Below are 13,049 nucleotides of genomic sequence, written 5' to 3' on the forward strand. Positions count from 1 at the left end.
TTCGTGAATTTGATGGAATAAGGCTGTGTAACTTAGCTATTCCACCCGCGCAGAGTAAGAAATAGTTAGCTGTTGTTTCTTGACAAATTGCGCGTCGAATGCGTGTAGCAAGATTTTATATCGCTCGACGTATCACGGTTGACGGTTTAATTCAAAGTATTTTGATTCGTGCGCATTAATTATGTACCTGGTACTCTTAATGAACAGAGCGTGAAATGCAGTCTTCACTCTGTGACTTTCATTTGCTCCCGTGCATTTACTCCCTAAAGGGAACAATTTTTGTGGCAATGCATTTAGTCACTAAAAGGGCTAAAATTGCTGTTTTTTTTTGTTTTCTTAGAGTGTACAACCGAAAGTTTTTTACGGAAAACGTCCACACAGAGGAACGCAATACAAGACATAGACGAACGCAATACAAGACACAGACAAACACAATACAAGACACTCACAGACAAACACAGAGACACGAACAGACAAACACAAGAGACACGAACAGACAAACAGAGACACAAACAGACAAACACAGAAAGACACACAGACAAACACAGAAGGACACAAACAGACGAACACAATACAAGACACAAACAGACAAACACAGAAAGACGCAAACAAACGAACACAAATACAAGCCTGCCTAAGAACATTCGACCACTGGCGCTCGACCGGCAATCAGGAGGTGCGCGGTTCGACTCCCGCCGCTGTCCGGCTTTTTCGACGACCGCCATATTTCAATTATTCCTGTCCCTTCCCTGCCGGCTTTTCTCCACAAGCGTGACACGAAGTGTTTACTCTGTACACAAAAATGTCTTCTCCAACTTCGGGTCCACGCCTTGTGCGCCGCTGGCTTTGAAAAGAATACTAAAACTTTGCTACTCTAGGCTGGCTCGAATTCAATTCCATCACCGACATCCTATAGCTCCTGTCAGTCTAGTTGGATAAACGGAAGCTTCTGTTTGCACGAATATATGAATTACCCGTATCGTCCTTCGTTGTCGTAAGCATGCGGAGCGGTGTCAAAACGCTTTTTTTTTCTTCCGTTTCTTTTTGTACGTGAAAGAGGATGAGGGTGGTAGTCGTGGGAGACACAGGAAAAATGTGCCGAAAAGCGACGGGTGGCTCGCATCGTAAAGGCGACTGAAGGGCATAAAGTGGTCCCGTCTGTATGACCATATGGGGGGCCGCTTACAAACACCACATTGCCAATGTGAGCATTCGAAGTGCCCCTCGTGATGGTTCTCCGCTGTTAACACGCTTACTCGGAGAAAACTGTTAAAAAAAAGTACATGTATATCTGAACTTCCTCTCGTTAGGTGCTATACATTTGTTGAGCGTTGTGCGTTTTTTCTTTTAATATTTACAGATTTAAAAAAATAAAAACTATGAATGCAGCATAGATATCGTTCTTGCAGTTGAATTATACGGCAAGGTGGACATCCTCTCGAAGAGAGTATGTAACTACAAGATGACTGATCAACTAAAATTCCTTAATTAACTTGTAGAGGACGGTGGTATTCCTCTACATGAGTCCCTCCCGACCGACAGTGATGGTATGCCACGGAGAGGCGATGACCGTGGTCTATCTCCATGGCCGCGCCGGTGGAACTGAGGCAGGTGCTCCAGGCGCGTGGGCATCTTCGTTGTTGTCCACGGCCCGCTACAGTGCTCCCCCCTCAGACGCGGAGCGGCGACAAGAAAGGTCGAAGAGTCACGTCGACACAGGAGAGAGAAGCAAGAGCGACCGTGGATGACGCGCACTGCTGGACATGTCCATGGCACGGCACAGCGCACGTGGCAGGAAGAGGTCGATGAGGGGCGAAGTCGCTGAAGTCGTCTGGGGTACCGCAACCAGCACGGGAGCGAGAGCTCGTATGGTCCCAGGAAGTGAAGCTGCGTTAGCTGTGTCGACCGCCGAGAGGCCGGCTGAAGCGTGCCGTGGCGTCGGCTGCCGCGACTGCCGAAACCGGCAGGGGAGCACGTTGCTCAGTTGTCACGGATGCGGAAATGAAGCGGTGCATCGTCAGTGTGCCGGAAGCCATGGACAGCGCAGGCCGGTCCCTGGAAGCCGTGAAGCTTACGGTGTGAAGATGACGGTGGCCTATCTCCATGGCCGCGCCGGTGGAACTGAGGCAGGTGCTCCAGGCGCGTGGGCATCTTCGTTGTTGTCCACGGCCCGCTACAAACTCTTTAATTAGGGACTTTCGAGTAAAACCCTAGAAAGCACAATCGGAGAAAATCCTCGTTGAAAGCCACCGCATCTTCTAAAGATCCAGAGACGGGCACGTGCCGTGAGATATCCGTCGCCGAAACTCGCTACGCAAATGAACCGAAACTAAAACTGCGCCCAAGCAGCACAATGCACTGAAAGTCGAGTGCTATAGGGGTGGACGGTATGTGTCTTATCAATGTTCCTTAGTTTCAAGAGTCTGTTCAAGATCTTCCACCTACCCGTCCACTCCTATTGCACTCGACTTTCAGTACATTGTGCTGCTTGGGTGCGCCCCCCATGAGCGTTTATCTTATCTGGGCGGAGCCTTATCTGGGCCACAAAGCGGTTGATCTACCATCGCCATCGGTCCAAAGTACTTGGAACGAGCGCTGTGCTCTGAGCGCTCTGAAGGCGCGTGGTTTCGGTTTCGGCTCTTTTTTTTTTTTTACTTTCGTGTTTGCGCCGCGAAGCAACTGTGGCTACGAGCGGCGTACAGATGAGGACAGATGGAGAGACGACAGCAGGAAGGAGTGGGGGACAGGGGGATTAGTGTGCGTCCTGGGCCGACTTCATGGGGGAACTGTGCCGACATTCGTCAGGAAAGTCTTCGGAAAATCCAGGGAAAACCTGAGACAGCGCAGCCGGTGGTAGGATTCGAACGCACCTCCTCCCGGTCAGCACGACGCCAGCGAGCGAGACGCCTTCGGCTCATTTGCGTATCAAAATTCGGCGATATGTGTTTCAATGCACGTGCGCGTTTCGTGATTTTTTAAAATGGAATGACTTTCAACGAGGATTGTATCCCACTCTTCTATCTCACCTTTTGCGCGAAATTCACCAATTAAAGAGTTAATTAATTAATTTCAGGTAATTAGTCATCTTGTAGTTGCATACTTACATCGAGGATGTCAGTCTGGCCGTAGAGCTCAACCGGAAAAACGACATCTGTGCTGCTATCGTAGCTTTTTTTTTTTTTGTTAAAAATCTATAAATGATTTTTAAAAACACCCTGTATATAATCGATGCCGTCCAGTTTAAAAGCAGAAGGTTGTCACATGAGAACTGTGGCTATAAGAAGGTATATATTAGTTCGTCTTTGACGATGACAGCTGCACATAAAAGGTACAGACGTTTGTGGCAAACATGACAAACGGAAGCGAATGCGAACTTAATGAATTTATTAATTAAGTTCGATTAAACCTGCAAGATCAGGCCAAATTATACATTTGTAACGTATCGTTGCATGTAAATGTACCCTTTCTGTGAATGTTTGTGTGCGATTTATGAAGATACAGGCTACTATTATTATCCTACAATACCGTCCCGTTTAAGAAGAACAATTCTTTCCGCATACCAACGCTGGCTTCAAGAAGAAAAAAAAAAAAAAAAGGAAGAGCAAAATAATCAGCGATAAACAAAATAAACGAAAATGAATCCAAAAATTCTGAAAATGAAGGGTGCGTCAATTGGGTGAAGTTATTCATTTTGAACGAAGGCGAGCAACTCACGAAAATTCGTGCGCTCGAAGCATCTTCAAATCCTAATCCAACAATATGAAACATCTCTGTGTCAAGCTACAGCCCAGAACCAGAACGTCAGCAAAGCTGTCTTTATCGTATAACCCGTGCGCTGTTAATTTGTCGAAACACCTGTCAGGAATTCGCGGCACATGAAACAATCCGTCCCAGCACCTGCGGCATTTCTTTTCCTCGTAGAAATATATTCACATGTCAAGGCCGCATTATCTTCTGCCGTAACAGGAAGGGACTCAATGGCCACTTTTACATTCGTACGTGTTTTCGACGTGGATTGTTTTTGTTTTGGATCGCGTTGGATCCTTGCCAGGGGAGACCCTCCCTCTCCCTCATATTCGCGCCATATCGCCCTGCGTACGCAAGGAAATAGCGTACTTACACAGCGCACGCGCTATGCGCAATGACGCGCTTCTAGTCAGCTATTATGCCCAATGATACAGTTATCACTTCTGATTTAAAGAGAGAGAGAGGGAGAGAGAGCGGGGCGTACGCCCGGAAAATCCTCTAAATGCTTCAGTGAACCAGCAACCCTTGCAGTATAACAGTCTCAAATGTACTCTTTTAGTATGTCGCCCCTGTGAATTTTAAAATTTTGCAGATTTAATAAAATTTTAAAACTACGAATTATTAAAAATTTCTAAAATTTTCCGCCTTCCATATGACACAGTGTACGAGTTTATTTACTTAAGTTCTCTGTAAATTTTGTTGACGCGTTCGTTTCATCCATTGTGTGCTTCAAGGACTACCGCGATATCTGCAAAATGGGACCAGATAATGGGACTGAGGCTCAAGACCCACTGAGGGAACTCTGTCCTGCACTGTGCACTGGATGTAATGACCAGACATCTTCGTTTATTCTATTGCAGATGCGGCGGCGATCGAAGAGATATTGGAAGTCCTCAAGAAGGGCATGAAACTGCACAAGGTCCGTTCTTCCAAGAGGTTCTACAAGAGGGCTTTCCAGCTAGATCTCAATAACCTCAGGATGGGATACAAGAACTCGCACAAGTGCGGAATCTTGGCCTCGAAACCTTTCAGTAAGACTTTGAGACCTTTCACTATCCGCTCTTATTTATTGATTGATTGATTGATTTATTTATTCTTTCTCGCTTCTTCAGTCGACCTTTTCGATGTGGAGGAGGTGCGCAAGGGCTGGAAGACCGACGTCTTCAACGTGGTCGAGGGGAAATTTCGAAGGCGAAAGACGTACCTTCCCTTCAGCAGTTTGAACGTGAGCGAAGATACCTGCTTCTCGCTCATTTTGGCACCCAAGCAAAACACCTTAGACCTTGTCGCCCACACGCCCAACGAGTGTGACCTCTGGGTTCGAGGGTTGCGCCACATTGTGGCCAACTGCAAGACTCAGCGCAGGGAACAGGACTATGAACGGTGAGGAAGTAAAGCGGGCAAAAATGTTTGAATCTTGTTGCCATTAAATCAGGGGAGGAACAGTACTACTGGGACCGCTTGCACGAACATTCCTCAGGTGGTGTCCTCAGTAGCGTCCTCAGTAGCGCTCTGGGCACACGCTAATGTCCTCAACGCTGCTCGTGCGTAGGGCACTGGAAAAGCTATACAGAGGGATTTCCTCAACGTTCGTGCAAGCTGGCCTTGGTATGAGGAACTGTAAATGACCTGTCAGAATTGGTAACTAGACACTCACAGATCATCGGTGGCCTTCCACGCAAAATCTAACGCGTTTCTTTTTTCATGAGCTATACTGTAAAGTAATAAAATCACGCTATACAGAAGTGAAATAAATTATACAAATGGTAAACAAGTAACGTCAAAGAAGTAGATTAAACGTAAGGGCGGTCACCTGTGAGGTCTGTACGTCTTACCATGCACACTGTCATTTCGAATGTTTTTCAAATTGAAATGTCGCGTGAGCCTTGTCAGGAATGGTGTAATGGTATCACATCTTACTCGGGGTCAGGCATAGTACAAATACTCATCGCTAAATAGCAGACTAAAAATAGTAGAAGCGTCCATAGTCGTGTTCAACTTAAGAAAGAACAGAAATCTAGTCCGTCAAAGATCTACGCCGTTGGAGACAAGGAGGAGCAATAGCGCGCCAGGAGAAATACTGCTGCGCCACCATGCGCCATCAGTAGGGGAGCGCGCTTTCTGCCGCATAGCGTAGTATCATGCGGTCAGTCTTAACAGCCAATACAGAAGCAGAGTGAGTATGATTGATTACATTATCTGGCGCAAGGAGGGAGGGTGACCTCTCCGTGTCCAGCCATCCTATCCGCGGTGCAGTAATATTTTGAGAGCTGTCGGACGAGATTTCTTTTCCTTCTTAAGCTGAACACGACTATAGTTGTTGACTTCGTGTGCAGTTGGCTGAAGGAGCAGTTCCAGCATGCTGACGTCAACGACAACGGATCCTTAAACTTCAACGAGATCCAAGGCCTGTTGAAACAGCTGAATATCTCTATGGACAAGCGGTACAGTAGGTTTCTTTTCAATGTGAGTTCAAACGCATCTCTTGCGAGAGACATAAGGGGGAGATTTACACTGCATAAATACTTCGTTGCTAATGCGATTTTAGGCGGCCAACTTCAAGCAGAACAAGGTGGACGGAGAAGACGTGCTTGATCCTGAAGAATTCGTCAAATTCTACTACAGCCTGCTTTCGAGGCCGGACATTGAAAAGATATTTAAACAGTACGTTTATTAAGAGATTTAAGTTTGAAATGGGTTATGCAGCATTGTACACAAAGGATACATGTGTCTTTCGCTCCAGGTACACTGCTCCGAACATGTCCATAATGGGTCCAGAAGAACTCCAGAAGTTCCTTCTGAAAGAGCAAAAGGTGTGATCGGTCTTCATTCAAGCCCGCTTATAGCGATGTTAAGATCTCGTACCGGAGTAACATACTATATGTAGGAGCAGTAACAACAACGATGATAGGACTACCGGAGTCGTCGTATTCAATTACACTCTCAGAGGGAAACAGTGTTTTAGTCCTTTTGGAGATTAGATGCACGGAAGTTTATGCAAGGTTTAGGGACTATTTGTAGTGCTGGCGACTGAATTTCAGGTGAGTAAAATGGAGTCTAAGTGCAATCAAGTGGACTAGAAGGTGTAATTGCCCCAAATTACTTTTGCTTTGATGTGAATAAATTGTTATTTTGCCTTTTTCGTCTTAATTTCTTTTGGCAAATTTTCTCGAGAGCGCATTCCCTGCCATAAGCACGCTTAATCGCATTTGCTACGTGAGACAGACGTGACAACGTTGTCATGAAACAGTCGCGACTGCTCTCTATAGTAGTAAGTGAGCTTGTTTATTGACGCTGTAGCTTCGAATCCTGCGGTCCCTTTTCGTTTTCATGTGATCGTTGTAAGCGGACAAGCGCTTTCGTGGTACTCTTTGTAACGAAGCTTTTGCTGACACGTATTTGGACGCAGTAGTGGACGGTCATTGCCATGTTACCATAGAGAAGATCGTCATAAACGACACGAGTTGGAATGCCGTTGAATGGAGACGGGAAATTGGCTTGTGATATGGGTTGTGCGGGCGACAGTTACACCGATGGTGATAATGAGTCTGATGATGCATTCCCCTAGACGGAGGTGTCGATAACAGAATGCAAGCAGCTGGTGGAGAACTTCAGGAGGGACAAGGAACTTCCAGAAGGCGTCCTGGGCCTGGCAGGTGAGGTCATTCTCGTGTGCGCGTGTATGTTTCTTGTACATTGCAGAGTCCATGTAAGCCATGAAATTGAAGGCTCTTGACTTTCGTGAATACGATTACTCCCGAGATTCTACCTTACTTCACCGCCTTGTCTCGCACAAGACCATACCTCTGCCATAGTGTCAGAGCATGCAAAACCAGCACCCACTGTGCTCACCTCCCAGACCGCGCAGATGAGACCGTTTGCATTTTGCAGCCACTGTGATTTTTTTTTTTCGATTTCGGCTTTACACTTCCCTACATAATACAGTTGTTTGGGAGTATTGGGTAGGTGTGTCAAATGGCCACCAAAATATTGTCCGCAAGAGCTCGAATACCCATTACCGGGGCTGCTTTAAAGTAGGCTTCATGCTATTCGCGGATCTTTCTTTCGCTGTGGTCTTCCGCCTCTGGCTCTTGATTGGACCTCACTTGATTATTTAATCAAGCTTTCGATCAGTAATTTCACTGCTTTTTAAATACTACCGACGCCTCATTAATCTTGACATCTTTGTAGCTCCGTGCATTCACAGACTCTTACGAGCGCTTCTATGGCAGGTTTCCGGGATATCTTGCTGTCTGACGACCACGACATCTTCAAGAAAGAATGCAGACGCGTGTACCAGGACATGGAGCAACCTCTTAATCATTACTACATAGCATCCTCGCATAACACGTAAGGACATCACACACTTCCTATCTATTACCTTTTTTCTTCGTCACAGGGTAAGACTACTCTATTTGAGGAATGCACCCGCCTATATATCGTGCAGAATGGTTAGAGCGTCACCCATAGACGGCGTTACTGTCTTGTTCGCGACATGGCTGTCGGAAAATTTCTTGCGTCACATGCTTCTGCCGAAAATCTTGTTTTCGTTGTATAATCACTATGAACGGGATCGCTATAGACGGGTCGTATGGTATTGAAACCCCTACCTACGCTTTCGGTCATCGTGAGTGTTCATCCCGCGCTCCGACTGGAAGAAGGCTCGTGAAAAAAAAAAAAAAAACACTGTCGATTTATCGGTGGATTGGACGGAAATGCGTTGGAATGAATACTTGAATACCCCTTGGGAACTCCCCTTCACACGACCCTACACAACGCTAAGGCAATACGCGCAGCCAAACGAGCCTTTCGGGCTTCCTCAAATTGAGCTTAGCGGCGCCGTCTCGCAGCGTCAGCCTTCTTTCGTTGCCGCTCCTTCGCACAGCTTTCATAACCCATGGCGCGCCCACGCAAACACGTTCTAACCAGTCGACCACCAGAGCGGCACTGCCTATAGCACTGCCGACGCGCCGGCGCCACGTGGCGCCTTCTCCATCCCTCTCTACTCACCGCGCATGCGCGCCGCGCGGTGGCTACAGGCAGACCACGCCGCGATTCTTGCCTAGCGGGGGCTCTAATTCTAACGCATTAAAACAGCCTTGTGCTCAAAATTTCCAACGTGGTACTACACGAGAACCCGCGTTCGACCGTCCCTTTTGTATCATACTTAGCTATGTGTGTACCTCACCCGCAGGTATTACAGCCCGAATATTTTCACAGATACCTCGTTCAAGGCCAGCTTGTTGGGAACAGCAGTGTGGAAGGTTATATTACAGCCCTGAAGAAAGGCTGCCGCTGCCTCGAGTGTAAGCTCCCCATTTTTCACGAAGTATTTCATTACGTCACGTGACATCAACTGCTTTGTGTGTGCACGTTTTAGCTGCCATTGATCGGGTTGTGATTCAAAATATAGTGCTGGTTGATCGCTTGATGCACCGCATTTAAGAACACTGAGTACAAAAAAAAAAGAAATTTTCCGACGTGACATAGTTGACGAGATAGAGGACGCGTTAAGTGGCGGCTCCGGAGCGCACTTATACCCACTATCTGGTTGCTTCTCGCGCTCTCCACCCTCTTCTCCGTTTGGACCCACCTGCACCTTAATTAATCTTTTAAAGGCTGCAGACAGCCGGATCGGTAGGTGGCTCTACCGGAAAACCACATTCAGTGGCGCATAGAGGCGCTTTGCGCACGCGACGTGCACACGCGACGCTCCCTTGGCTTAAAAACCCGTAGCGGCTCCGAAGCGAGAGGGACGGAGCGCGCTCTACAGAGCCCCTACACCATCGTGCCCTACATACAGACATCAGAGAGGCGAGAGCTTCGATCATTTCTATTGGCTGTCTGAAGCACGTGACTCCTCCCACGACCGCTCATGCCCTCCGTGGCTGGTAATCTCCCTCGTAGAGACGCATCAGTCGTGATGGAACAGACCCATCGTTTTCGGTATTGGCAGTGCCCATTTTCTACACGATCGTTACTCGCTCTGTTAGTACAATTTAATCTTATTCAGGCTGAGACAGGTGTAAAGAACTCACCGTACCACATCGTGTAGTAGAGTTCATTGACATCGTCTACGTTATCGCTCCTTATCTCAAATTGGCACTCAGGAACTTCACCTCCTTTCCCCGTCCCCGAGAATCGTTATCGTAAAACGTATGGTTCGCGGTAAATGCATTTTTTGCTGCACATAAAGCTTTTTAACAAGTTCTGGAAGTTTACGTCGCGTTTTACGGGCTCTTAATTGACAGTGGACGTCTGGGATGGTCCCAACGATGAGCCGGTCGTCTACCACGGTTACACTCTCACTTCGAAGATCTTGTTCAGGGACATCTTGGACGCTGTCAAGTTGTACGCCTTTGTGGAGTCGCAGTGAGTTTTTGCGGTATAATACCTTAACTGTGACGTTGTCATGCCATTCCCCTTTCATGACAAGATGTACACAATGACTACATACTGCCTATACTGTGCACATAGTCTATGTCGTTGATAATGGTAGCGGCGAACTTAAAGTCTTGCCTGTCACATCACACGCTACTTTACAAGGCTGTCTAGTTTCGATTTCTAAGAACAAGCTCCCACAACCACTTCCAGATACCCTGTCATCCTGTCACTGGAGAATCACTGCACGATTGAACAGCAGAAAATGATGGCTAAACACCTGGTTGACATACTTGGGGGTATGTCTGTTCCATATGGACACACCCATGTGCTCCGGCTGCTGAAGTATGACAGGAAAACATTGCTAACAGTTCGCCTTTCCAGATCTTCTCCACAAAACTCCCGTGTCTGACAAGGAAGACAAGCTGCCTTCACCAGAATCTCTACTTAACAAAGTCATCGTCAAGGTAAAGTGACGATGATAAGATAATGATCAGTATGAAGCTGCTGTTGTCGACGGATGGAGTTGGTCATCTATATCGCTTTGGCTTTTCAAAAGATTTTTTTCAACCTTTGGTTGTAATTTTTCTGCAAATTAGTGCGTAGGTTTTTTAAGCACCGCGCACTTTGCTGATGGTACTGTTAGAGATGTTGAGCACACCATTGTCACATGACATATGCATGTATTTCTTTGCCTCATTTGCACGTTTTCAGGGCAAGAAGCTTAACAAAGATCATACCGTGGACGAAGACGATAGCGACGAAGAGGGAGCACCAAAGCACGCTACCGTAAATGCAGCACCTTTTTCTCTTTTCTGTTACTGTTTCTGTTCATTTTTGCTGTCACTCTTACGTGGATACGTGCTACCAGGTAGATTCATGCCTAGAGCTTTTTGAACGTGGTTTAGGAAGCACCCTGGTTTTTCGCTATGACCGGAAATGACGTTCGAGACGATCGATGACGTCAGAAGCAGTACGAGGCTAAACCAAAAGTAGCCTTCATGAGCACTGACTTTTTTTTAACACAAGGAGGCATGACGCACCACTCATTGTGTGTCCTTGTCTATCCACCGTGTTCTCGCTCCGGCCTCAAGGGTTCCAGAGGCTAGTGAGCTTCAACGGGCCATCTCTTCCCGCCGTATTCTCGCTCTGCCCTCGGGGGAACCCTGGATCGATGTGGCTCTCGAGGGATCCCCTCTTTGGTTCTCGAAGTTCACTCAACGCAGTGCCCTTCCCTTGGCGTTCCCTCCACTCAAGGAACTACCTTTTAGCAGCCTTTGAGCGTGCGAGTAGGCTTCAAACAGAGCGGACGACTGTGGCGACACTGTCGTTAAGTTTATACATCGGTAGGTTAAGAGAAGAGAGATTGAGAGAAGAGATTGTACAACGGAGACACTTACGCGACTGAAGCAGCAAGAGAGGGCCCTTTGAAGCACACTTTGACCACAGGATTCCTGAGAGCAGAGCCAGAATATGGTGTTATATATACGTCGGGAGATATGTTCGTTTTAAAAGCAAGCTATCCCTGGTTTCGGTTTGAGCCTTCGTGTGCCCCTTAACCGAATTCTTCTCGCCGAATAACCCTGATAATACGATGATGAATGCTGGAAATGCTACGGTATAGATTCACTGTAATGTGCGCAGCATTATACTCGCAACGAGAAGTAGCATTGCCCGTCCGTATGTTGCGTGTGACATCAATTATGAAAATCACGGGCTGACTATGTATTGCGATACCGCTTACAGAAACATTAAAGGAGCAATGAGGTGACATTTAACATCGCTCGAAATCCTGCCTCGTCTGTCAATCTGTCCACCAGGGGTCACCACGCAAAACATTTTCGCTCTGCGGTGCGTTATAGCTGTGCAATCGAATTTACAAAAAACGGTCGGAGAACGCAGCCGCTGACGGCCGACACGATCCTGGCGGGACGGTGGGGAATGGCCCTAGCCTATTTTTTCTCTTCTCAGCTCACGTGCAGCTTATACATGCTTGAGCTGTGTCCCCGTACGTCACTGCTCACGTGAGGGGAGTACCATACGTCCCGAGAGAAGGGGGGATATGTTTATTAAGAAAAAAGGGAGAGAATGATTTTTCGAGGGTGTGCGGAACCGAGCCCTCGGTCTCGCTTTGTAGGTCATCTGCTCTCATCGTTCTTTCGCAGGAACTCATTTTATTCGTTGGGAGAACCCTCTGCATCGAAAAAAAATAAAAAATTGGGGGTCACCTCAGTGCTCCTCGGTAATTCAGTGCTCGGTTGATTGATTGATTGATTTATTGACAGACAGACCGACAAATGTGTTTTCCGTATCAAGAACGCATGTGTCTCAACAGCGTGTCGTACGACAACCGCATCCGCACTCGATCTCTACCGTACCCCTAGCGGAGAGAAGTGGCAGCGTGAACCGGGCATTACACTTTAGGTTATGCCGGTAATTTAGCGGCTGCAAGCCTGTAGAGCAGAGAGCCTTTCCTGCTTTATCCCCTTTTACGCGTTGTAAAGTTACTGATGCGTATTATAGCTTACGAGAAAGGTCAATGCGATGCAGCGTATACCTGGGTATATTTGTTGTGCAGCCCGTAGCAGGGGGACAGCTGGCCGAAGAACTTTCCGAATGCGTCAACTACTGCAAGTCCGCTCACTTTAAGACTTTCCTGGACACTGAAAATTGTGAGTCCCACGACCAACACCCTTGTCATTTAATAATATTAATAATAATAATAATAATAATAATAATTTTTTATTAGTGCCCAAGAGCGGCCGCTAAGGCCATGGTGTTGGCGCACACAATACACATAACTCACAGTGGATACAATACAGACATAAACGCACAAATAATTATGTACAGAAATATATATAATACATATACAGTGGGATACTAGCAGAGGTACATTACAAACATAACAGGCATACGTACTT

At 46.9% G+C, this 13,049-nt stretch overlaps 1 protein-coding gene across 4 annotated transcripts in view; it reads left to right on the forward strand.

The window, feature by feature from the left end:
* The window catches only part of LOC135390781 (1-phosphatidylinositol 4,5-bisphosphate phosphodiesterase eta-2-like), a 42,384-nt gene that overhangs the window by 26,252 nt on the left and 3,083 nt on the right, over positions 1-13,049 (forward strand). For all 4 annotated transcript variants that reach the window (XM_064620682.1, XM_064620680.1, XM_064620681.1 and 1 more), the window contains 13 exons: positions 4,608-4,778; positions 4,860-5,130; positions 6,084-6,213; positions 6,296-6,411; positions 6,491-6,560; positions 7,316-7,403; positions 7,980-8,097; positions 8,968-9,053; positions 9,999-10,119; positions 10,342-10,427; positions 10,513-10,595; positions 10,843-10,917; positions 12,707-12,800. In XM_064620682.1, the coding sequence (XP_064476752.1) occupies positions 4,652-4,778; positions 4,860-5,130; positions 6,084-6,213; positions 6,296-6,411; positions 6,491-6,560; positions 7,316-7,403; positions 7,980-8,097; positions 8,968-9,053; positions 9,999-10,119; positions 10,342-10,427; positions 10,513-10,595; positions 10,843-10,917; positions 12,707-12,800 (1,465 nt within the window). In that variant the 5' untranslated portion in view covers positions 4,608-4,651. The remainder of the gene's footprint in view (positions 1-4,607; positions 4,779-4,859; positions 5,131-6,083; positions 6,214-6,295; positions 6,412-6,490; positions 6,561-7,315; positions 7,404-7,979; positions 8,098-8,967; positions 9,054-9,998; positions 10,120-10,341; positions 10,428-10,512; positions 10,596-10,842; positions 10,918-12,706; positions 12,801-13,049) is intronic.

This window comes from Ornithodoros turicata, chromosome 4 (genome assembly GCF_037126465.1).
Source record: "Ornithodoros turicata isolate Travis chromosome 4, ASM3712646v1, whole genome shotgun sequence".
Classification (NCBI taxonomy): Eukaryota; Metazoa; Arthropoda; class Arachnida; order Ixodida; family Argasidae; genus Ornithodoros; species Ornithodoros turicata.